Genomic DNA, 25,485 nt, shown 5'->3' on the forward strand with positions numbered 1-25,485 from the left:
GAATATATTAAAATGAAGAGTTTTTGGATGATGGATGATGGGATTTATAAAGTGATCGTTTTTCTTCTTGTGTGCTAGACTCTTATAATGATGTATGAAACATCTATACAACAAGACGTTTCCACTTGTAAAAGTCTTCTGCAAGAGCAAGATTTACAATATAATAATTCATGCGATAAAGAAAATGTATGAGTTTCATTGCGTTAGTTCATCTGCTCTTTAAAGAAGTATGAAGTAAGATGAAAATGAAAAAATGACAATTCGTTCATTGTTTATTCACTCTCATGTCATTCCAAACCTGAATTACTTTCTTTCTTCTGCAGAACAAAAAAAATATATTTTGAAGAACGTTGGTAACCAAACAACACTGATCCTCGTTGACTTTCATTGTATGGACGCAAAACCACTGAGACATTTCTCGAAATATCTTCTTTTGTGTTCTACTGAAAAAAGAGTCAAATACAAGTTTTAATAACACGAGGGTACATTTTTATTTTCATAACGTCAAGTTGACACTGTTCAAACCTTTCCTTTACAGTGATGTTTACTATCCAAATCCATTTTATAGTCATTGTAGGTTTTGCCCAGTACACATTACTTGCCATCTTTCATCAAATAGATAGTCCAATGTAAAGGTCTCTCTGTATTCAGTTATAACTTAGGCTATAAGCCATCAGCCGGATGCCAGCGGTCGCTTCAGGGTCATCTTCCTGACACAAACTCAAACTCAGAGAATCTGCAGGCATGCAACGCAGATGAATAAAATTCCACTGTAATCCCTAACAGCCCAAACAAGCGTCGCTACATCCCTACAGCGTTGTTAAAAATGTCACTTCGTTGAGCGAGCGAAGAGCCTGATGGACGGATGTGTTTCTCTCTCTTCAGAAGTCGACGAGTGTTTGCTGTTCGGCACCTGTTCGCAGTACTGCACCAACACCAAAGGGTTGTACAAGTGCACCTGTGACCGAAACTTTAAAGAAATAAATGGAGAATGTATCACAAAAGGTATATTTCTGTTTATACACTCATATATGTCTTTTGTTTTGTTCTGTTCATTTTGTTTTCGTTTGCTTCATTTTGTTTTCGTTTGCTTCATTTTGTTTTCGTTTGCTTCATTTTGTTTTCGTTTGCTTCATTTTGTTTTCGTTTGCTTCATTTTGTTTTCGTTTGCTTCATTTTGTTTTCGTTTGCTTCATTTTGTTTTCATTTGCTTCATTTTGTTTTCGTTTGCTTCATTTTGTTTTCATTTGCTTCATTTTGTTTTCGTTTGCTTCATTTTGTTTTCGTTTGCTTCATTTTGTTTCTGTATGGTTCATTTTGGTTTGTTCTGGTTTCGTTTGATTAATTTCTGATTCGTTTTGGTTCATTGTTCCGTTTAGGTTTCATTTTGTTTCATTTTGGTTTCATTTGGTTTCTTTTTGGTTTCATTTAGTTCGTTTTGGTTTTATGTGGTTTGTTTTGGTTTCATTTGGTCCGTCTTGGTTTCATTTGGTTAGTTTTGGTTTCATTTGGTTAGTTTTGGTTAGTTTTGGTTTCATTTGGTTCGTCTTGTTTTTTTTTTTTTGGTTAGTTTTGGTTTCATTTGGTTGGTTTTGGTTTCACTTGGTTTGTTTTGGTTTCATTTGGTTAGTTTTGGTTTCATTTGGTTAGTTTTGGTTTCATTTGGTTAGTTTTGGTTTCATTTGGTTCGTCTTGTTGTTTTTGGTTAGTTTTGGTTTCATTTGGTTAGTTTTGGTTAGTTTTGGTTTCATTTGGTTCGTCTTGTTTTTTTTTTTGGTTAGTTTTGGTTTCATTTGGTTAGTTTTGGTTTCACTCGGTTAGTTTTGGTTTCATTTGGTTTGTTTTGGTTTCATTTGGTTTGTTTTGGTTTCATTTGGTTAGTTTTGGTTTCATTTGGTTTGTTTTGGTTTCATTTGGATTGGTTTTGGTTTTATTTGGTTTGGTTTCATTTGGTTAGTTGTGGTTTCATTTGATTCGTTTTGGTTTTATTTGGTTTGGTTTGTTTTGGATTCATTCGATTTATTTCATTTTGGTGACACTTTTGTCTCTTTGCTCAGGACCAGAAGATCAGGTACTTTATGTTGCCAATGACACGGAAATCCGAAGTTTTGTTTATCCGTACAACCACACTCACGGACACACGCCACTCGCCCGTATTTCAGACAGCGCTCGTATCATCGGAATGGACGCTCTGTTTCATCATCACAAGTTTGTGTGGGCCACACAGTTTAACCCGGGAGGAATGTTTTACAGAGACCTGCAAGACAGAAGTCCAATCTCGTCCAACAGTGGAGTCATAGTAAGTCAATAATAGATTTATTATAGACATACAAAATATTTTTGAGGTCCTTTTGATACTGTTTTAAAACGTAACTACATTCTGTATTTTCAGTGTCCAGACTTTAGAAGACCGAGGGATATTTCTGCAGACTGGGTAACTGGGAATCTTTATTGGACCGATCACTCCAGAATGCACTGGTTCAGCTACTACACGGCACACTGGAGACGGCTACGATACTCCATCAATGTGGGACAACTGGGTGGCCCAAACTGCACCAGACTCATCACTGACATCAATGGGGAACCCTTCGCTATCACCGTTAATCCTGTACGAGGGTAAGTGTTATGAGATAAGACTAAATTTAAAAATGGTAAGATGGCAAAAGCTTACAGTGGAAAACGGAAATCACATGGTACAGTCCTCACTCTTCAGGCCATGTTTGATTGTCATTTTTCTTTCTGTAGAATGGTGTATTGGACGGTTATTGGCGAACAGTCTCACATCGAAGAATCTGCCATGGACGGGTCTTTGCGTCGCATCTTGCTGGAAAGGAACTTGCGAAGGCCCACGGGTGAGATTATGAGATGCCAAAATCCTGACACTGATTTCTATTAAATATTCTCTAGCTTGAAACGTGTGACTCAGAAATCGTCAGTGGAAAAATCTGCCATATGTTATGCTAGAAAGAAGAATTCTAAAAAATGCGTCTGTCACTCACTTAAAATGCAAAGCACAAAACACCTCTCCAAGTACTCCCAAGATCATTTCTGTGGTTTTACAGGAAAAACATTGTGAAGTTTGACTATATCTGTTTAGTATCTGTATTATTACCCACACAAAATGGAAAAAGTGACTGTATTGAATAAGATTTACGATATTATAACTATAATTGTATGTATTTTCTATGAATTCATAAAATCCAAATGTATTAATATTGTGATAAATATTGTGATAAGCAGTTCTTTATATCCTCACGTGTTTATAATAAGAATGTTCAGCAATTCAAACAATAATGTTATCACATATTACATGGTTCTGTGACAATTCTCTGTCTTTATAGGACTTGCGATCGATTATTACAACCAGCGACTATATTGGGCAGATTCAGAGCTCTCTCAGATCGGCAGCGTTCGTATCGATGGCTCTGATTCGGTGGTGGCTGTTAGTAGTCGAGATGGTAAGTTTGCATGTATTGAGTACAGTATTTATAGGCTACTACTGTACAGTACAAATGTTTTTGAGATTTTCAGTGAGATATTTCATTCAGATTCCCACTCAGACCCTGATTGGATGGGACTGTTGGAAAGAAAGTATTAAAGAGTTTATGAATTATTGAATGATTTTGAAGAATTCAGAAATGCCCTTGTCATGCTAAGGGAATAGCTTTGTGCTATATTTTACATTATTAAATGTTTACTTTTAACCAGCTATTACTATTTAAAGGGACAGTTTACCCTAGAACGACATTTTGGATATACACAGGATCATCACTGTTCTCACTCAAAATGGCCGCACGCAGGCTCAACGAATCTCATCTTTTGAATCGCATTGGTTCTAGTGGTTACAAAACCCACGACAACCAATGATGTTCAAAACGTAAGATTCGTCGTGCTGTGAAGCAGAGATGTTCTCAACGTTTGAATTGGTTCTCATGGTCACAAGACACACAGCAACGAACGCGACTTATTATTAGAGGTATTTCTGTCTGTCTTGGTTTCGTGCCAGGAATTTCTCAACCCTTTCGAATCGACGTGTTTGAGGACTACATCTATGGAGTCGGGATGAAGCACGACGTCTTCAGAGTCCACAAATACGGGATGCTTCCCGCCGAGAGGCTCATGCTGGGTGTGGAGAGGGCGTCCAGCATCCTGGTCTTCCATCGGTACAAACAACAAGAGGGTGAGTCTCCATCACACGTCTGAAATGTGTCTCGAAGAAGACAATTCAAGAAGAGTTTTATTCGGCCCGAGTCTGAATTGTTCATTTTCATTTTTTTGAAATCTAATTGGACAGAGAGTTTGAAACTCGGTAGCTTATTATCATAATCAAACAATGAAATAAAAATATAAAATTCAGGCGATATCTGGCAAACATTACCATCTGTAGCTTTAAATCGTCCGAGTCCATCTTCACTTTTCTATTGTTACCTCCAGCCCTTCATCTCTCTGTGTCTTCTTTCGTTTGCTTTGCTGTACGTGCCATTAGATTCCTCTCTCTTTGTTATCCTCTGTTTTTTATACCCCACTGATCTCCTTCCGTCTGTCAGAAGGGATGTGGGATGGATCTTTGCCCGTGTTGTTTGTCTGTGTGCTGTATAATGGGAGCTGTCATCTCACCCTGATGTGTTTTTACAGTGAAAACCTCTATGGTCTTCAAATACAACCTGCAAAAGCTAAGAAAAGCTAAATCTGAACAAACAAACAAGCAATGCATCACACATTGCCCAACCGAACCCAACGGAATTATTATCGTGCAAGCAAACCTAAATATTAAACCAAACCATTGCATATTAATATTCAATTGTGTTTCAAAAACTATACATGGTATTATAATAGTTGTATTTACGCACATGAGTAAAATTATAAATATTATGTGAATAACTCGTATATGTCTCTATCGTCTCTTTCTCAGTCTCCAACCCCTGTGCCAAGCTGAATTGTCCGTTCCTTTGCCTTCTGAACCCCAGCGGTGCCACTTGCGTATGTCCTGAGGGAAAAACGTTGGTGAACAGGACCTGCGCAGACAGCAACATCTCAGGTACCTCTGTCACAACACGCTGGGCAGAGTGCCCTTACATCTCCAACAGAACGGCAGAGCTGCCCTCGGGCGCTTCGTGTCAAACTTGCACGTTACACCTCAATGATTTTGACTGAAGTGTTTTTATAGAATTGGAGGCCCTTTAGCCACACACAGGCACACAGGCTTCACATGAGTGGACTTGTGTTTTAAACATACGTCCATTATAAACCTTTAGTAATGATGTTGTCTGTATGACATATCGCTTATTTCGCTCCTCGTTGTAAGTCGCTTTGGATAAAAGCGTCTGCTAAATGACTAAATATAAATGCAATGTTACACTTTTTTGCTTTCACCGGGGAGACACGCAGATGCAAAATATCCAGTAGCTGTTTTATATTTTGTGTTGTTTGTTCTTCCAAGACGAATAGACTGAAGACAGACCGAGGATAAACAAGATCTATATATTGAGAAACAACGCTATTGTGTTTAAAGATGGCAGCTACACAATAAATAAAAATGACTAAAAATGTTTAAATATCGCATGATGTTTATTTGCAGTGAAATTGTCCGATTTGTACAGCAAAAGAAAAACATGGCTGTTGCAATGGTGTTTCCTTTTCCCAGAAGGAATATAAAACATTTAAGTTGTTTATGTTTATATAACTTTCAATTTGTATCGATATTATGATAATATTTTAATGTATTTTTCAAACAGCATTTCAACATTTTCAATATCATTCACAATCCTCGCTAAAATGTTTTCAAAAGGCAGTTTCTATAGAAGTGTCCCAGAAATGCAAGTGCGATTTAACAGTTCTGACGTTGTTAGTCAAACAATAAATTGACTACCAATGCGTCGAAGTGATTCCAGTGTATAAAGCTGTCAACATTTGTTTTTAAATACACTGCATTTAGTTAAACGTACTGTGTGTTTTGTCGTAGGCGATCTTTGCCGTCCAGCCTGCGAGAACGGCGGTCGATGTTTGACGAACGAGCGCGGTGAGTCGCGCTGTTTCTGCTGGCCGAATTATTCTGGAGAGCGCTGTGAGATCAGCCACTGTAAGGACTACTGTCAGAACGGAGGCACGTGCACGGGTTCGCCACTAGGTAGGCGCTGTTTGTTTTTTTGTTGTTATCTTGCTAACGAAAATATATGAAATCTATTATAAATACAAATGTGTTATTTGAAGTATTTAGCGTTTTATTAAACTTTCGATATTTGCTACAGCATTTTATCATTTAACAGGGATTGGTGACAATAGTTGCAATCATTTATTGTGGTATAGAAATTCTCTGGAGACACGTTCTCGCCTACGGTTTCCCAACAGAGCGTGTCTGAACATACAGTTCTAGTTATTCAAGGATGTCCGAAGGCACTGTAAGTTGTGCATATCAACACAATTTTGAAAGAATATTTTAGAAGGGACTGAAATTTTGACAAAATTCAACCCGAACGTGTTTCATGTCTCGGAAACAGGCGGGAATTGTTTCTTTTGGCTTCTCCACATCAAAACCTGTTGTTCGCACAGGCTGGCAGATGGACCACCAGCAGAAGAACAGAATATCCCTCAGCTCTGAATGTGCGCTGATTATATAGAAAAAGTGTTGCCCAACAGATGTGCCGTCTCGCAAATCCTGGCGTGCTTATGTCACAGTAACTCAAACAAGCAAATTCCAGCTAGTATGTTGTCTAAGATAGCAAAGGCTCTTTTAGTATTTTGATCAAATAAATTAGTTTGCAGATGATGTTGTTTTTAGATCAGGAAGGAATTATTTTTCTGGTTTTTTTACATCTGCTAATGACTTGAAAAGTTTGGGTTCAGTCTCGGTGTGGCACAGACCTGGAGGCAAAAACTTTTAGGTCAAACGATGCTTTTTACAACATATGACCTCAAGAATGTCTATGAGCGTTTGTGTTCATCGCGAACGCATTTTGAAACGTTAAGTCCAAGATACAAGTGGCATACGGCCATGATCCGGTCCTCACCAATCCCACACTGAAACAGTTTTTTTCCTGAAGGTAAACCCACGTGTCGTTGCGCTTTGGGTTTCACCGGCCCGTTGTGTGAGAGACGCGTATGCGACGGTTACTGTCTCAACGGAGGGACGTGCGACATGACCCTTGGCAACCAACCCACGTGCCACTGTCTGGCGGAGTACACCGGAGACCGCTGCCAGCACCGTGAGTTACAGTGTAGTGCAGGCTAAATGTTAAAAGTTAAATGTTAGATTTTACACTATGGGATTGTCTTTGCGCCAGTGAGAATGAACTCTAAGATTCAAGAAAACAAAGTGAAATGCACATTGATAAAGATGAAAAACAAACAAGCTTGTGTTCCAAGCAAGGTTTTCGTAAGTTTGCATTCTTATTGGCCCGAATACAGCAAAATATAACATAATACGTTTTTTAACATTTGCTAAAAAATGTAAATAAAATCATTATAAATGTTTTAAGCTCTACTGACATTGATTGTAAATAATTCTTTCACGTGAATATATACTGTGAGCTTTACGTTGAAATGTAATTTAATTCATATGAATTCATTCGTGCTGTTTGCTTTAAGATGCATATTAAATAAAATAGAAAAATGCATAAACATTTATATAAAATTTTGGTTATTGGGAAATATAAATAAATATGTACACATGTATGTGTTTGTGTTTATAAATACGAAATGAACACAGTCACATATATTATGTTGACAGCCCTATGGAGAGTGTTTGGTTACTGTGCAGACCTTCATCAAAAACACTTTATGAATTCATAATCTGACATCTCTCTCTGATCACAGATATTTGTCATCATTACTGTGTGAACTCCAAGGCCTGCACATTGTCCAGCTCCGGGCATGTGGAGTGCGTTTGTCCCACCCGCTACGATGGGCCGAAGTGCGAGACGGACCGATGTCTCCGGTGCCGAGGCGCCCCTTGTATAGTCGACGAGGAGACCGGTGATGTTGCCTGCAAGTGTGTATTTGGCAGTTTATGATTTTGCGTTGTTTCATATATTAAATACTTTGTAACGGTGTTTGGTTATTTATTTGCTAATAATGTCAGTAGCAGTAAAACTAGCTATGCATGCAATGCATATCAGATTTGTTAATATACAAATATATAATCTTCAGAAATCAGATTGAATGACTGAAGCTCTGTGTGTATTTGTCTCTGTGTGTGTGTGTTTTCAGCTGTACTAACGGCAGAATCGCAGCCAGCTGTCAGTTGTGCGACGGATACTGTTATAATGACGGTACCTGCCACCTCGACTCGGAGACGGGCCTGCCGTTCTGTCAGTGAGTAATTTCTTAATAGCTTTCTATGGCAACAAATTGCCTGTCGTTATTTAGATTCATTCCTTTTAAATTGCTCCCTCCGGCAACGAGAGCATGCGCTTTAATGGCGTTTTTCTGCCCGTCTGAGTCGGCTGGATGAATGTTTCGTGAAGGAGAGCGAGAGAGAACGAGGTGTTAGAGAGAGGGAGTGAATTATCACAGCGGGGGTCCATAATCTGACGCTTATTTCCACGTCTTTATTTGCAAGCAGGGAAAGCCATCATAGAAATCGGAGGAAAATAGAAAGAGATTTAATGAAAAGCTGAGAGGTGATGCCAGAGCCGTGGTGCAGTGGTACGTTAAGGTTCAAGTTTGGCACATTTTTTTTAATCCAATTTATTATGATCGCGCACTTTTTTCTCTTTGTAAATGATTCATAATAAGGCATTAAAAGCCTTCAAAAGCATATTTTACAGCCTGTCTGGTTTGCATGAGTTTGTACAAATGGAGATCGAACAAAAACGTACAAAAAGATCGTACGAATTTTTACGAATGATCCACTTAAACAGTTACGTATTGTTGTGTGATTCTGTTTGTTAGCATCTGAATGCTGGACGTGCTTTCTTCTCAACGATTTAAACTACAACAAAAAGCTTTTTCATCCTTTACACAAACATGTTTGCTCGAAACATTATTCGAGAGATGAATTGGGGATCCGTCGTTTTTGTACGATGTTCCCGAGCGTATTTGATGACAGATAATCGTAAAGTGAATGTAGCGGATTCGTTTCATCCGCCTGAAATGATTCGAGTTTCGGTCCTTGTGAATTCCTCGGTGATGGAGCTTTTACCATCCACTTCCACACACAATAATGCCCAGACTATATTCACGCCCGCCTCCCGCTTTCGGGCGGAACGAGCATGCGTCGCAATCTTCAAGCCAAACAATGCCGAAATCTCTAAAAGGGCCCCGGTGATTCCTTTCCAGTCTGTGAAAATCCCGCAAGGGTTTTTTAGAGGCTTAACCGCAGCACCTGGTCTTCATATTCCACTTCTTTTTCATCTCCGGTCGCTGTTGATGGGCCGAAAGCTCCATTGTGCCCTTTGAGACCGAATCAATTTGCATGCATTTGATTCAGTCTTGTTATTGCTCTTTTGTCCCTGGAGGTGAGAGGTTAGTAATGATGAGAAACACGCGGTGACCGGACATTCAGAGATTAACTGGGAAAATGAGCGCGTTACATGACGGCGTCCAGGTTGTATCGGCATATTTGACTTCACATCGCCCCATCAAAAATGTTTGTTTGTCTTTTGTCTGGATTTCGTTTTCTTTTCTTTTCCAAACAGCATATTATCAGAGCTTGTTTCGAAGCTGTTGAAATCCCTGGAGACACTGTTTATGTTGTATTAAGTGAGAGAAGATTTAGACTGCGTGTTCGTGTTTGTCTTGTGCGGTTTGCATCTCTTGAAAAGTTTAGTTTTGTGTCGTTTCATTCCTGCAAGACATGCTTTAAACAACTACCCAACTTTACATACTTCCCCAGAGTTATTGTAGTTTTGTTTTTAGTTTTATTCATATTTTGAATTTAAAATAAGCGGAACATGTAGAAATAGTTTCATTTTTAGGAATTTTGTTATGTGCTTTTGGCCTATAAATTGTATTTATTTATTATGTCATGTTTTTTATGTCTTTTGATTTTTATTGGTTTAGTTAATAATTTTTTGAGTTTTATTTGAGTTTTATTTGAGTTTATCGTTGAGGCAGCATTTCAAATTCCCATCGTTCATTTCAAGTGTTTAAACTAATGTATAGGTCGAAACTTCATTTCGTTTTATTTAACAAAATGGTTTTTATAGTTTTAGTTGTTTAGCGTTTACATAAATAATGTTGTCTTCATCGGTCCGTGCTCTTATCTTAAGGACGGCCGCTTGCTCTGTGTGTGTGGCCTCTTTTTTTCTTTTCCTCACGTGTTTTTCATCTCATTGCGTTTTCCTCAGTTGCCCGTCCGAGTTTAAAAGCACGAGGTGCGACGAGAGAGCGAACCCTTGCGATCACTACTGTCAGAACCGGGGCGTTTGTTCCCTCAACGCCTATAACAAACCCCGCTGCAAGTAGGTCTTCCCAGTCTATTCAGTTTCCAGAACATTCCCATAATTCCATCCGCCACCTCCAGCATGTCTCCGGCACGGCCTCAAAGCGTCGCCAAACGGCAACTAAACGCCACGTTGTGTCTCTATGGACACGTGCTTCCATTTGTATGTTTGGCATGAGTGGAATTTTGATCCGTGTTCGAATTTACAGACTGACACATGTAGAGGACAACCTTCACATATTATTTTCTTTACTTTTTTTGCTGAATATATAAAGTATTATTTTTGTATATTTTATAAATATATTAGAATTTTTGTTTATTCATTCAGTTCTCTACATTATTTAAAAGACACTTATCATACATTTGTTTTCCTTAACCTTCATTATTTATGTTTATATTTTTTACTTAAATATTTATGGTAAAAACTACAACTATTTATCCTTTTCAAAGACATTTTAAGAAAAATATTACATAGATTTGTAATTCTTTTTTATTTATGAGAAATACAACTTTATCTGTAGCTACAAATAAATCAGTTTGGATACTTTATAGTTCTCTAAAGTTTTATACTTTATTCTGTATGTAGTTTTCATTATATACATTTGAATAAATCCAACATATTTAGAGAGTTATAAACCCCTGGTACAATCTCATATAAGAACATTAAATCGCCATTCTTTGGAAGTTATTTGACTCATTTCGCGAAATATTTGTAGACATAAACAAGGATAAACATGCAGGTCCTGTTTTATACCATCTATTTGGTGTTGTCACAGAAGTTTCCGTTCATTTAGTTCATCCTATCTTCCTACCCCAGTGTTTTTTTGCTGGATGTTCCCGGTCACCTTCCTCAGACAGCTGTGCGTTCACGTGCCACCCCATGCCCAAATCCCGCAAGAAATCGGATTAAACATTGTTTCATTCACACCGGCATCTTTCATAATGGCTTAATCTCTCATGTCCAGAGATCACTGCTGTGGATGCATGCCGCTTGAACTCAGGATGAGAAACACACACACACTGCATGTGTTTACAGTGAGACTGATGTGGCTCTCGAGTTGGCCTTTTGATGTATTGTGCAAAAATGTGATGGTCCATGCTTGATGGTCAGTGTCACCATGCTTTTCACAACCTAAATCAACATAAAAAAATGTTATAAATATAATCGACTTAAAAATGAGTCAAACCATAATTAAACAATGATATACTGTGATGCAAACTACCCTGACGCTTTGAGAAAATAACGTCTCCATGTCTTTTTTTTAAGGATTTTGTTAAAAATATGTTCTAAGAACGTTTTGCCAACGTTCATTTAAGTTATGAAAAATGTTATTTCTCATAACAACGTATGAATAATGTTTGTATACTCAAATATGCAATAATACCATCGATAAATGTTTTTGATGTTGTTGCGAGAATATAAGGATAACTTTGAGAAAACGTAAGGCAACAAAAAAGACAGACTTGTATTTTCTTTTATATCTTTTCGCAGGTGCTCGGCAAACTGGTCAGGTACACAGTGCGAGAGACCGGCCACCAAAAACGGCCGCTCGGAAAACTTCAATGGCAGTGAGTGTCTTATTCATCATAAGGGGGAAGTCTATGTAGTTGACCTTGAAAAATATGTTGAATATAATGCATATCTTTCAGAGTCGATCACGCTTTATAAGCTAGAACATATTTCAAATTGTTAAACGTCGGTGCCCAATGGAGATGGAGACCCTGCAACTGGCCCAATGAATATTAAGATAGATGAAAATGAACAGATATCACATCTGCTAATTTAATACAGAATAACAGTTTGAAGCATTAAAGTAACATTATTTCAATACTTCAATGGTTTATAACCATCTTCAGCATACTTATTGTGTTCCTTAAACACACAGTAAGCAGTTTAAAGATGGTTATAAACCTAATACGATAGCACAATGAGCCTTAGCCTTCTACCATTTACACCTCTAGGCCTGAGTTTTATTGTAGGTGGATGATGGTCTACGTTATCGGTCAGAAGAGATCAGACAGCTTAATTCTGCCCTTTTGTCTGATTATCTTCACCTGCAGTGACGTCTGTTTTCAGACAGTCATTTCATTTGTGTGGCGCGAGGGCTGACATTTCAGGACGTACCTTCTGTGCCATTTCAGCGGCAGACGTCTCGATGTGTTAGTTAAGAGAGGTCTGCTTCATCGCAAAACAGTTCGAAAGGGTGTCTGCGGTCTTTAAGGGTTCGCGGTCGTGTGATGGAAATCCTGTTTAATGTTATTACCCAAATGTACTATTGCATATCCATGTTTTGCATTTCATACATAACACTAGAGAAGTACTTATTTCATTATTTAAATACACATAAACATATTCTGACAAAACATGTTTGTGTATATGTCGTATGTTTTGTTATTCGCAGGAAGTATCGCCATCGTCGTGCCCCTGGTTCTTCTCGTATTCATCATCACCGCTGTTACACTGGGGCTCCTTATTTGCAAAAGACGTCAACGGTAAACAAACAAATCATTTGTGTGAGATAGGATTAGATGTTTAATCACAGAATTGCAAATGTGATTTGTTGATGCAGCCCTGGAGAGTCTCACACACCAGTTTCAGCATTCAGTCGATGTGCCGCAGCTTCTGAGATATTAGCCTGATCTCACGAGAATTCTTCACAACGTGGCTATTTCTTATGATTATTCGAAAAAAAGCTATGCTTAAGCTCCTCCTCTAACCGCACCCCTAAACTAACAACTACACAAATAAGATGCCGAAAGTTACGAAATGTTGTGAGACTGTGTTTGATATATAACGTATCTCTTCACAGAGGTAAACGGGTGCAGAGGCAACCCATGGCGAACGGCGGCCTGAACGTGGAGATCGGGAACCCGTCGTATAACATGTACGAAGTCGACCACGACAATCACGTAGACGTGGGAAGCTTTCTTCACCCCAGCTTTACTCTCGACCCTCATAAGGTACCGAAACATTGGGAATTGTACCTCCATGACATCACTTCCTGTGCTTGAGTGACATTAGTGATATGGAGTCGTAATTTTAAGAGTCGTATAGTTCAGGGCAACGAAAAGTGACGCAGGATTGCGCATATATACAACAATTTTGCGCGGTAAAAGGGTCGGGTGATATACAGTTCCTTAAAGAGGGATTGTTTTCTGGCTCATTTCTGCAAACATGTTCTTGTACTCACTTTAGTTTAGACAAATCCCAACAGGACATTTTGTCTTTATAGCATTTCAACATTTATGGAGAGATATCTTTGCCGCAAGAATATTCAGGGTGTCAGAAGTCATAACAGAGTAGCAGTTTTAGTTTTATATTTTTCATTACAGTAATATTATCACTTCTTTATCTCCTTTATATTTCATTTGGGTAGCACCCAGAATCCCCGAAAACATTTAGTTTAATTTACTATTTTAATTTGTTCATATTATAGTACTGGCATTCATAGATTTTAGTGCTTGCAATACGTCGGACTTTATTGGAGCTTAGTTTAATATCATTTTTTCTTTGCTATTTTCAGGGCTGGTGTGTGAGATCCAGCGATCCTCGCAATTTACACACACACCCTTTGTCTGCACAAACTCTACCTATCCAGAACGTGCCAAAGGAGCTCATTCCAGGACAGGTGAACTCTCAGACATTCTCACACCCTTAAACAGAGGTTTGCACGAATACATGATCTTCTCAACTACACAACAGCGTTGCGTGACTGAAAATCATTTAAATACGAGCCGCATATATTATAAATGCTAACTTTTTAGTTTGCATACCTCTGGAGGAAAACTTCAGACGGTGAAGGTGTTGGACAATGGCATGAATGCATAAAGAATACTTAAAAATATATATTTTTGTATTTTTCATTGCAGTTGATTTAGGACCCTCGTGTTAGATAAATGTTTATAAAACATTTTGCTTTTCCAGGCAATGAACTATTCAAACCCAATATACACAAAGATGTACCACGACGGACAGCACTGTCGAAAGCCAGTCATCGACCTCGACACAAGACGTGACGTTCTCCCAAAGAGACTGGAAACGACGATTCGAGAAACGGCGGCGTAACCTAGCTTTTCAAAGACTTGCTTCTTTTTTATACAAAACTGTATCAAATGTATCAAAACACAAAGATGAACTTTTTCCGTCAGGTTAAATCATTGGTTTTTGGGTCGCGCCACCTCATTTCGTCTCATCTCACGTTTATGTTCCATTATTGACAGTTTAGACAAAATGACGTCGTTCTTTTACGTATTTCCGTTGAAATGTATTTTTTTAAAACCTTTTTTGTTGCTTTGTGACATTGTAAATGCATTTCACCGAACTTTCACAGCTGCTCAATCTCAAAAGGCTTTATATACATTGAAAGAGAATTTTATATAGGTTTATTTACGTACACGGTATGTATATGTTTTCCTGTTGGTGGTACGATCGCCAATGCCTAGATATTCCCAAGTTGCCTCTTAATATTTAGCAGTACGAGAAGATACAGACACATATTTAAACGCATCGTATGATCACGACACAGATTTTATTTTTATATTTGTCTTTGATTTCGTGTTTCTCATATTGTTATGTTTACGTAGATCAATGTTGTTTTTCGGAGGCGAAACCAACTCAAAGTTGTTGCATATAAACGCATTTTAGCACTATAGGGGCTATAAATAAATTGTAAGACTTTCACTTTCACTTTGTGTTATGACATGATGGAAACACACACACACACACAATCTCTGTGCAAATGTACAAACTAGAGTGGAGAAAGTTTTATAATTTTATAGTTGATTTGTACGTCCAGTTTGCTTGTATTTTCTGGAAATGTATTAAATGTGAAAAGTTTTATACGGGAAAATGTATACAGTATATTTGGTCCGTCTTCACTTTGGGTGGAAACTGAAGTGTCGTTGTTTTTTTAAATAATGAATCATGTAATAATTCATAAGCGTTATATTGCACTGAGCAGTCACACGGTTGCTGCTGTTTTAAGGGAGTGTAGGAAACTTGTCATTGAAATACACACAGATATACTATGGACCAAGGACTATGAAATAAAATGGATTTTCTTGCCATTTCTAATGCGTTGTATTACTTTAACGCTGTTTTATAAAAGCAAGTGTAGAATGATGAACAAGGAGTCATTTCAGTTATGTGCACAAAATTATGTCTAGTATCATCGTTCTTGTTCAACAAGATTGTAGGAGGCAAAAAAACCATTTCCATATACTGTAGATCACAAGATAAACCCTGTCCAAAGCCCTTTGTGTTGTCCAGTGTCACATAGTTCAACAGCCTGTCACAAGAAACGAGAGCAAATACTGTACAGGTAAGTCTAAAATGGTATAATAATATTAATATGGTTTTTTATATCTGTTGTTTTTGCATAAACAAGTCATTCGTTTCGATTACTCCAGCCGTTGATATTAATAATCATGAATAATACTGCATTTGGCAGGAATCTGTCTTCATTTGAGCCACAAGTTCACCTGCATCTTGTAAAACTGTCTGTTGCTTTGACCATTGAAATCATCCTTGAACCATGACACAAACGTTGACGCAAGGAAAAGATTTGTTAACGCAGTTAAAGGCCAAGCTTTCCTCAACTGCAGTTTTCGGATCTTTTCCACTGAGCTGTTTGTTAATCGGATTGGAGGCTTTGATGGATGTGGAGTTTTCATGTCCATGCAGAATCGAGTGGAATCAAGCTCTTTCGAATCTGGTCGCCATCGCTCCTGCTTGTTTTGCCTTTATTTTAATATTCTTATGGTTAAGACCCTGTGGTTGTAAATTGAAGTCTTGGAATTGTCTGTGTGACGACGCTACCCAAGATGGTGTTAGGGGGTTCCTGCACTGTCTGTTTCCACCTCTGGTGTGGTTCTTTCTTGTGCTGTTTGATGGCAGCTATTACGCTTGTAGTCAAACAGACTGGAATGGAGTGTATGTTCATGACCAGGTGCTGGGAAAGAAATGGTGTAAACCCACCGATGTGAATGAAAGTAGAGAACTCCAACTACGAAATCAAACTCAGACTTTCATTAACCGGTCACAGGTAAATGATCATGAAATAAATGATTCAACTTAAACGTTATTACTCAAAGAATGATTTAGTTATGTTAAATTCATTTTTCTTTTCTTTTTGCAGCATGCAAGTTATATTCTGCTCATTGTCATCTCCGCTGTGACATTTGTTCTTGTGAGCATCTATGACTGCCGGATGAATTTGACATGCTGTGGAAATGAACAACCGGTCAGTGCAGCCACATCTCAGCCACAGTGCAGCCAAACCTCAGCCACAGTGCAGCCACAGCACGGCAATAGTGCAGACATGGATATGCATCAAATGAGAAATGACTTATAACCTCAAATCACTCATGTTAAATGTTCAGAGAACGATATTTCTCTTGTTCTGAGTGCAAATGCATTGAACGGTGGCGTTTAATGTATCTTTTAGCTGTTGAACGCTATATCCGCGTGTACTGAACTGGTGATGGTAACGTATGCACTTTTTATACATCCGTGTCTTTTTTTGTGGAAAGGGATTTCTTTTCATTGTAAGCCATTCGGTCAAGTGGGATGCTGAAGAAAAAATTGAAAACCAGCGAGAACATATTTGACTGCATAGTCTATTACAAAATGATTTAAAAGACGATGTTTAATCTGCATGCAAATGGATAATATGAGGATAAAATAGTACAAATGTATTCCTGAAGCTTGCCGCTGTTAAGCTTGAGAAATAACATTGCAGGGTGAGTACATTTCATTTGATATCATGCTATTTTATGTCTTTTTTTGCGGTCCAGCTTTACATTTTTTGACCGTGACCTCTAACTCTGGTTTAATATTATCATCCATGTTTGACCGGTTTGTTGGTGGCTTTCTAACCACACTAAACAAATTCTGTTTATAGAAGCATCACTGAACATTTCCATATACTGTAGATCACATGATAACATGTGTCCAGATAACATCATCGAAGACTCGTGTCACCTTGTTTAATACAATATGTTTTTAACCGACATGGAGTCTTCTTTTGGCACGTTGCTTTAACTTCTCATTGACTCATGACTGCTGATTTTTATTTTGTACATTAAAAACATGACATGACAAACATAATTAGATCAATTGCTATATGTTTCATGTTCTTTCAACATTTACCATTGTTTTAATACAATACCAATTGTACAACTTGCAGTAAGCGAACATCTCGATTTGCTCTCCATTTATTCTTAGTTCTTTTAGAGGAACAAATTAAGATTTATTTTTTTTGGTGGTGTTTTTTCTTTCTCTTAAATGTTCGTTTTAGTATACATGTTAACCTGAAAGAGATAAAAACACACACCAAAGGGTTGAAATTATAAAATATTGTTTTAAGATTCAACTTGTTTTATATCAATTTGTTCAATAAATGTGGTCAAAACAGATTAGATATATTAGATGGCTAGCTATTGAAAATAACGCAGACCTCCCTGAAACGCCCCGTGTAAGCAAGCCCCCACAAATCTACATGATGTTCCAAATATGGTAAGAGGCGTTACATTTCCGTCAAACACTTGCAGTGTTCGACCAATCACTACACATGGGTTAACTGGCCAATCATAGCACACCTGGAGCTTTGTCAAATATACGCCCGTTTCTGAGAGGCGGGGCAAAGACCAGATACAAACAAGCACGTTTGTGGACAATACAGCGTTTTTTTTACTTTAAATCGTATAAACATCCAGATCAAACCGTGTTTTAGCCGTGTCATATGACCCCTTTAAAGATGTGAAAATTTCCTTTGCAGCCTTAACAGTTTATTACATTAAAAATACAAAATGTTTAACTCCATTGATGCATTTCATTGATATAAATGGTCATGAATATATTTTGTATTGAAGGGTATCAGACCACCATTAATTGATCTTGAGGGTGATAAAGAGTCACCTAAAACAATCTCAATGACCTCGGAAGATGTCTGCACTTCCGTATCTTCTAAAGAACTTGCACGCGTTCTTGACCGACTCTGCGGTCTTCAGCTCTTTTCCAGTGAGTCTTTTATTAATCGGACTGGAGCAGTTAACGGAACTGAGTTTACAGCTATTGTAAATAGCTGTAAACTCACAGATTTGTTATAGTGTAGTGGTGTGAATCTTTCTCATGCTGTAGACGTTTTGTAAGACATGAAGTTCATTCTTTAATTCACATAATTTCTTAAAGTTGTGAGTTGAACATTTGGAATTCAGTTCTAAATGAGATCCTGCTCTATGAGAACTGGTGTCTACATGTGAGCGCACTTCACTTGAGAAATCGAAAGTTTAAATGCGCAAGCGTTTTAAAATGCGTAAAATAATCATCAACAATGCCAATGACTGTATAAAGACATATGCGGGGACATGTGCGCACATGCCAAGACTGAAGTAGACTCAGGGGCGTAATTTCCACTGGGGACAGGGGGGACATGTCCCCCTCACTTTTCAAAATCCCGTTCGTGTCCCCCCTCACTTCCAAATGAGTCTGTAATGATTTATCACTCTTGCAGTAGTTTGGTGTTATGTGCCTTGAAGTTGGCGGCACGTTTTAATTATGGAGGCCCCACCTCCAAGCCTGAGGCCCTAGGCAACTGCCAGCTCTGCCTATAGTTCGCGCCGGCCCTGCCAACCTGTAACATGAGTCTTTGTTTAAAAAGTAAGACAAAGGAAACGTGCCTGCGCATGTAAATATTTGACAAGTTGGCACTGGTAAGAATAAGATGAATCCGAGAAATACGATCATAACTTGACAAGAGCAAGTACAGGTAAGTCTAGTGCATTTATGTGCAGTGTTATTGTATTTATGCTTAATATGCTGATAACATTTTATCAGGAAAAGTTTATTAATGGCTTAAACTAAATCCCCAAATCTGAGCGCTTTAAGATTTTTGCTAATAACCCATGAGCGGGGCAGTAATGCTTTTGGTATTTTCACCAACTTTATTTAACACAAACATGATCTTGATGTTGATAACACTTGTATTACATTTAGCAGATGCTTTTTTTCCACCTCCTTACAAAAATGGTGCAAAGTATAAAATAGAGGGTAGAACAGAATGTGACGTTTAAATGCACACGTATAGATTCACTATAGGCCTATTCAATATAGTTTTATAAAGGTGTCCTGCAGTGTTAAAAACATGTGTATCATTAAATGCATTTTTTCATTTTACTCATATATTCTATGGATACAGTAGTAATTCATATTTTTTGTATTGAATGATATCTGACATTTTTGTGTATGCGATTTAGCAGTTTAAAGAATCTTCATACAACCTCAGAAGATGTCTGCAGTGAAAAATCTTTTACAGACCACCCACACATTCCTGAGAAATTCGCCAGGTTTCTACTCTTTCCCAATGAGTGTTTTGTTACTTGGAGTGGAGAAGTTGGCGGAACTGAATTTTTCTTGCCATTGCAATGGTTCAAATGAAATTTTAACAGCACTAATCTTTATTGGACCTTTTTTATTAATATGGGGATTAATGTGTGTCGTGTTAACCCCATCCAAATACATCCGCTTCTGTGTTTGCTTCCACTCTCGCTGTGAATGCTGTAAACGCTTTAAAATAAGAGAGTGTGATTGTCGGAATTTTTGGAAAGCTCTTGCAAATAGTCTGATTCCATCTATTATGTGGGTCATTTTCTTATTTCTTGATGGTGATTATCTGGCTTGTTCCTATACAACATGGGAAGGAGATTTTGTTTTTGATGAAAAGCTAAACAGAAAGTGGTGTGCACCATCTGAACCGGCCATTGCCATGCATGAAAAGTATTTACACCAGAAGTATAAGGAGTTCGTCGGCAAATCTCAGGTAAATACGAAATACTTTTAGAACTTCTCTTGTTGTCTTAAAATATATATATATTTTAAATCTGTATTTAAAAAAATGTAAATATTGTATTTATTGAATTTTTATTTTCTTTTGTTCATTCAGTCATTTTCATAATCTATTGTTGCCCTCTTTTTTACAGAAGATTGGTTATGGATTGCTCGGTCTATTTGGTTTACTGATCCTAATCATAATATTTTTCTGGTACTGCTTGTCAGAAGAACCTCCTACGACTGAGCAGACAGAGGGACAAGAATATATTCCGCTCATTGAGGTACGAGAAGACATTGATCCACAGAGACCGAGTGTTATTGAGGAGACTGGGGCACACTCTAGGGCACAAGATCAACAAGTAGAGAAGAAGTAGAGGCGGACTGAGGTGGACCCAAATACACAGTAGTCAAAGGATGACATAGAAGATGAGAATAAACAATTTTTAACCCAAATGCAAGAGGGATCTAGTCAGCTGTAAAAATGAGACGAAAGAGGTTTTCACACTGCACTTAACCCCGGGTTATCTTCATTCTAAACCCCACTATTTACTCCCGTGTACACAAATGTTTTACACCTGTAATTTTGAAGCAAGTTTAACCCGGCATTATACCAAACTCTGTGCGCTGTGTGAACAATCCTTTGAGTTTTTTATTATTTATTTGAGTAAGTAACATCTTAGGAGTCAAAAATAAGCATAATTTTTCATGTGAAAAGACTAGAAGATCCCGAGCTTACAAGTGTAGGCTTATGTGTGTGAGAAGGGGATAGTCCGGAGCTGCACGCCCTGTTCGGCTGGTGACTGATGTTCCTCGCTGTCGTCGCGTCGGTCACAGATTTTTTTAAGCCTGAGGACAAACGATTTGATATTTGAGACGTTAAAAAGGAAACTAGCCGCGGAGGAGTTCAGAAGGCGTCATGTATCTGTTGATTCATTTCCAATCGGTTCACAACCAGAACGAATGATCTTGTTAAGTTTTATGTGAAGTTATATGTCGTGAACATGATAACGGTGTCCTTACTTAACAATAAAATCATAAGAGCGTATGAAAATTCAGTTATCATTTATTTTATTTCCTGTATAAATTACTTTGTTCAGATGAACACAGAGAAAGATATTTTCAAGAATGTAGGTAGTCCCAGTTACAGTTACAGGAAGAATGTAAGTAGTCTTCAGTTCCGGGACATCATGGACTACCATAGTAGGAAAAAATGTAATTGAAGTCAAAGGTAACTGAGAACTCTGTTTTCCTAAAGTCTTCAAAATATCTCATTATGTGTTCAACAGAAAACAAATACAATATTCCTACTATGATAGTGAACGATGTCCCAGATCTGAAGATTGGTAACATTCTTCCAAATATCCTTCACTGTGTTCATTGGAAAATAAATTATTATACAGGTTTGGAACAATCTGAGGGCGAGTAAATGATGACTGATTTTTTGAATGAGATATCCCTTTAACAACACTTGCAGTTTATGTATGACACTGGTATTGAGTAATATCGTATCCCTCTGAAATGAAAATAAAACTGTAATTTCTGTGATTTAAGTCTATTTATAATCAAAGCATTTATAGGTAATACAGCAATTTTGGGAATAAGCTCAATAATGGCATCGCAGGCTGATTTAATGTTTGCACCTAAAGATTTCAGTCTGGGGCAACAGTGCTCCTTGAAAAACAAGTTAGTCTGGAGCCCTGCTGTTGACACAGCCAATTTGAAAATACGAGTTTGAACCCAGCAGGGATTTGGGATGTACAGTGTGAAACATCAAGTTATGAATACCCAGGGTTATCTCTTGAGCCCCGGTAAATTATAAACAGTGTGAAACAGGAGACAGAAAACCCAGGATTCTGTTTACCTGGGGTTAAGAATGACCCGGTGTTAACCATTTCAAGTGTGAAAAACTCTTCCAAGTTGGGAAAACAAAATTCATATGAATTGTTTTATGTTCTGTAGTTCAGTTTGTGAAATTCTGTATGAATTTAAAAAAATATTTTAAAAAACATTGTGTGTTTTTATTAATACTTCACTGAAAAATGAAAATGTTGTCATCATTTACTGCCATGGTAGGGAAAGAAATACTGTGGGAGATCTGACGTTCTTCCAAATATCTTCCAGTGTCTTCAGCAGTACAAAGAAATATACATTATACAGGTTTGGAACAATCTGAGGGCGAGTAAATGATAGCCTTTTCATTTTTGAGTTAAGTATCCCTTTAAGGTCTTGTAAATGTAACAAATTGAAGAAATAGTTTGGAATGCTTCCTGTCTGTTGATGATTGTTTATTATGCGCTTTTGGCAGCTTACAATTATATATGACTTGTTATTATTATTAATGCATTTTTAGGGAAAAAAACATGGTGTATTCTATTAATTCTGTAAACAGTTGTAATGATTTTCTGTGAGCTCTCTGTATTGGCATGCTACTGTTGATGAATATTAAAGTATTTCAAAGGCTTTGACTGGAGTCCTGACTGGTGCAGCAAGTTGCCAATACATGAGGAACACTCGCTGTGCATCAATAGACTGTTTCAAAGCAAAAACATAAACACTTACTTCAGGTATATATCCACATTAAGGTAATTTTTGTTCAATAAATTGTTATTCAATAAAATATTAATATAAATGAAATGAAATATAAACAGTTATATTTATTTATATAACCAAAAGATGCCTTTGAAAATATTTAAAGAAAATATGGCATCATTTCTGTCCAATCCTGCTATCCTGGTACTTGTTGTGAAATACTTCCATGTTGTTTGATTCCTCCTGTTATATCGGTCATCGTCTTTTTTCTTGATGCCGATTATCTGGCTTGTGGCGAAACACAATGGGAAGGAAATTATGTTTTTGATAAAGAGATAAACATAAAATGGTGTCAACCCACTGCACTGAACAATACTGGCAATAAAAGTGATCTACGACGTGTCTATCAGAAGATAATCTGGAAATCTCAGGTAAATATTATATAGATTATTATATAAAATCCTGTTTTTAAAAAGTATGTACAATATGTAACCAAAAAATTATATACCCACAGTGAAGTATGAAACATGGAAGATATTAATTCCAGAAAATGTTTATTTTGTTTATCTATTGTTGTTTTTTTGTTGTTATTCTACAGATCTGTTTGCAGCATTGGCATCTCTTTGATTTTGATGGTGAACCAGTGCAAAGCTAAGCCCAGCTACAATATACCAGAAGAACAACATCATTGATTCAGCATTTGAGCTCATTGTCCTGTAACTGTGAATGTTGTCCTTTAGATGTATCATTTGAGATTATGACAGTACTTATTATTAAAGTGATTTAAAGACATCACCGGGCGTCTGGTTATTGCAATGTAACAGGTTAGTGGAACTCTATAGTCTCTTAAAGGAATAGTTTACCCAAAAATGAAAATGTTGCCATCATTTGCTCACCCACCAGTTGTTACAAACCTCCATTCATTTATCTGGACACAAATGGGGATGTCTCATGAAAGTCTGTGACTAAGCCGTTTTGGGTCCATGAGATTTTTTTAAACATTCAGCACTGTAATAATACTATTTATTCATTCCTGAAAATATAGCTACAGCGCAAGTTCTGCCGGGAAGACTCAATCTCGCATCATCCACTACCAATCAGCACCTAACCAATCACCTCTCAACAGGGAATATAAAAGATCGCCACTTACCCCTTTCTACGTCCGCAGTCGAAGCAACAGTGATTCACCGTAATCCAGCAGCTACGACTCGCAGACTTCGCAATGTCACAGAACGCTTTCTGTGAATACACCGATTCCGATGAGGAATTCATCCCTACGACTCCTGCCAACGTGAGGCGCAGTTCAAGAATTCAACGTCGGGATTCTCCATGGGCCCAGTGGCCATCAGAAGCGATCTCCAGCAAACTAGAGGCAGCAGGCATTCCAGCCGACCCCGATCTTTCTAGGGACGATCTGCTCGCGCTGGCCTTCAACGCCCTGGGCGCCCCTCCCGCAACGACTGACGCATCTCCGACAACATCAGCGCTACCAACCCAGCCCAAACCAGCCGGTAGGAAGCGAACCGGTAAATCCTCTTCGCCTGGGCAATCCAAAAAGTGCCAGCAGCCCACAAGGATATACTCTCCCCTGCAGGCATCCTGCGACGGCAACGATCAGCTGCTTCAGGCCGTCCGATCTCTGTCCGCCACCGTTCAAGGCCTACAAACAAAAATGGGGCATTTCGAGACAGCGCTTAGCAACCCAGGATTTAACACCATCGACTGACCTTCTCATTCCCGGAATATACGATCAACCAGGCATCCCGTCGACGTCCTACCCCGTAGCCACTCCAACTATCATCCAGACACCATTTCAGGACGTAACTGCTCCGCCGGCATCAGCACAATTTACCCTCGCCACCGCCACCTCAGCCAAAGCTTTCGGCAGGCGGTTCGTCCCTCTGGCAACGGCTACAGTATCTTCCGCTCTAAGGAATAACATCATCCAAGGTAAGGACATTAACTTGGCTCTATCCGGTCAAGATCCAGGTAAATTCATGCAAATACTGGTGGTGGTGTTTAGTTCCTCAGTCACCTCGTTCAGTGTCGCGGCCTATCGGGGCCTTGTCTCGGTGTCGTGGCCTATCGGGGCCTTGTCTCAGTGTCGTGGCCTATCAGGGCCTTGTCTCAGTGTCTTGGCCTATCGGGGCCTTGTCTCAGTGTCGTGGCCTATCGGGGCCTTGTCTCAGTGTCGTGGCCTATCGGGGCCTTGTCTCAGTGTCGTGGCCTATCGGGGCCTTGTCTCAGTGTCGTGGCCTATCGGGGCCTTGTCTCAGTGTCGTGGCCTATCGGGGCCTTGTCACAGTGTCGTGGCCTATCGGGGCCTTGTCTTAGTGTCGTGGCCTATCGGGGCCTTGTCTCAGTGTCGTGGCCTATCGGGGCCTTGTCTCAGTGTCGTGGCCTATCGGGGCCTTGTCTCAGTGTCGTGGCCTATCGGGGCCTTGTCTCAGTGTCGTGGCCTATCGGGGCCTTGTCTCAGTGTCGTTGCCCATCGGGGCCTTGTCTCAGTGTCGTTGCCCATCGGGGCCTTGTCTCAGTGTCGTTGCCCATCGGGGCCTGTCTCAGTGTCGTTGCCCATCGGGGCCTTGTCTCAGTGTCGTTGCCCATCGGGGCCTTGCCTCAGTGTCGGTACCCATCGGGGCCTTGCCTCAGTGTCGTGGCCAATCGGGGCCGGTGAACGTCATTCGGCAATATTAATTAACATCTGCTTCTAAATCTTGTCTACAGGAACTGTTAGAGACCTTAA

The 25,485-nt window shown here is 38.7% G+C and overlaps 1 protein-coding gene across 1 annotated transcript in view; it reads left to right on the plus strand.

Moving 5' to 3' along the window:
• lrp1ba (low density lipoprotein receptor-related protein 1Ba) overlaps positions 1-15,453 on the plus strand; it is a gene marked incomplete at its 5' end in the record, with an annotated part of 152,716 nt that extends 137,263 nt beyond the window's left edge. The window contains 17 exons of the mRNA XM_079471794.1: positions 886-1,005; positions 2,058-2,299; positions 2,393-2,616; positions 2,746-2,852; positions 3,342-3,458; positions 4,007-4,180; positions 4,913-5,038; positions 5,963-6,127; positions 7,041-7,202; positions 7,813-7,987; positions 8,206-8,310; positions 10,287-10,400; positions 11,874-11,950; positions 12,784-12,874; positions 13,192-13,342; positions 13,906-14,010; positions 14,307-15,453. Coding sequence (XP_079327920.1) covers positions 886-1,005; positions 2,058-2,299; positions 2,393-2,616; positions 2,746-2,852; positions 3,342-3,458; positions 4,007-4,180; positions 4,913-5,038; positions 5,963-6,127; positions 7,041-7,202; positions 7,813-7,987; positions 8,206-8,310; positions 10,287-10,400; positions 11,874-11,950; positions 12,784-12,874; positions 13,192-13,342; positions 13,906-14,010; positions 14,307-14,447 — 2,396 coding nt within the window. The 3' untranslated portion in view covers positions 14,448-15,453. The remainder of the gene's footprint in view (positions 1-885; positions 1,006-2,057; positions 2,300-2,392; positions 2,617-2,745; positions 2,853-3,341; positions 3,459-4,006; positions 4,181-4,912; positions 5,039-5,962; positions 6,128-7,040; positions 7,203-7,812; positions 7,988-8,205; positions 8,311-10,286; positions 10,401-11,873; positions 11,951-12,783; positions 12,875-13,191; positions 13,343-13,905; positions 14,011-14,306) is intronic.
• Between the last annotated feature and the right edge of the window lie 10,032 nt (positions 15,454-25,485).

Source organism: Barbatula barbatula (genome assembly GCF_947034865.1).
Source record: "Barbatula barbatula genome assembly, chromosome: 13".
NCBI classification, from domain to species: domain Eukaryota; kingdom Metazoa; phylum Chordata; class Actinopteri; order Cypriniformes; family Nemacheilidae; genus Barbatula; species Barbatula barbatula.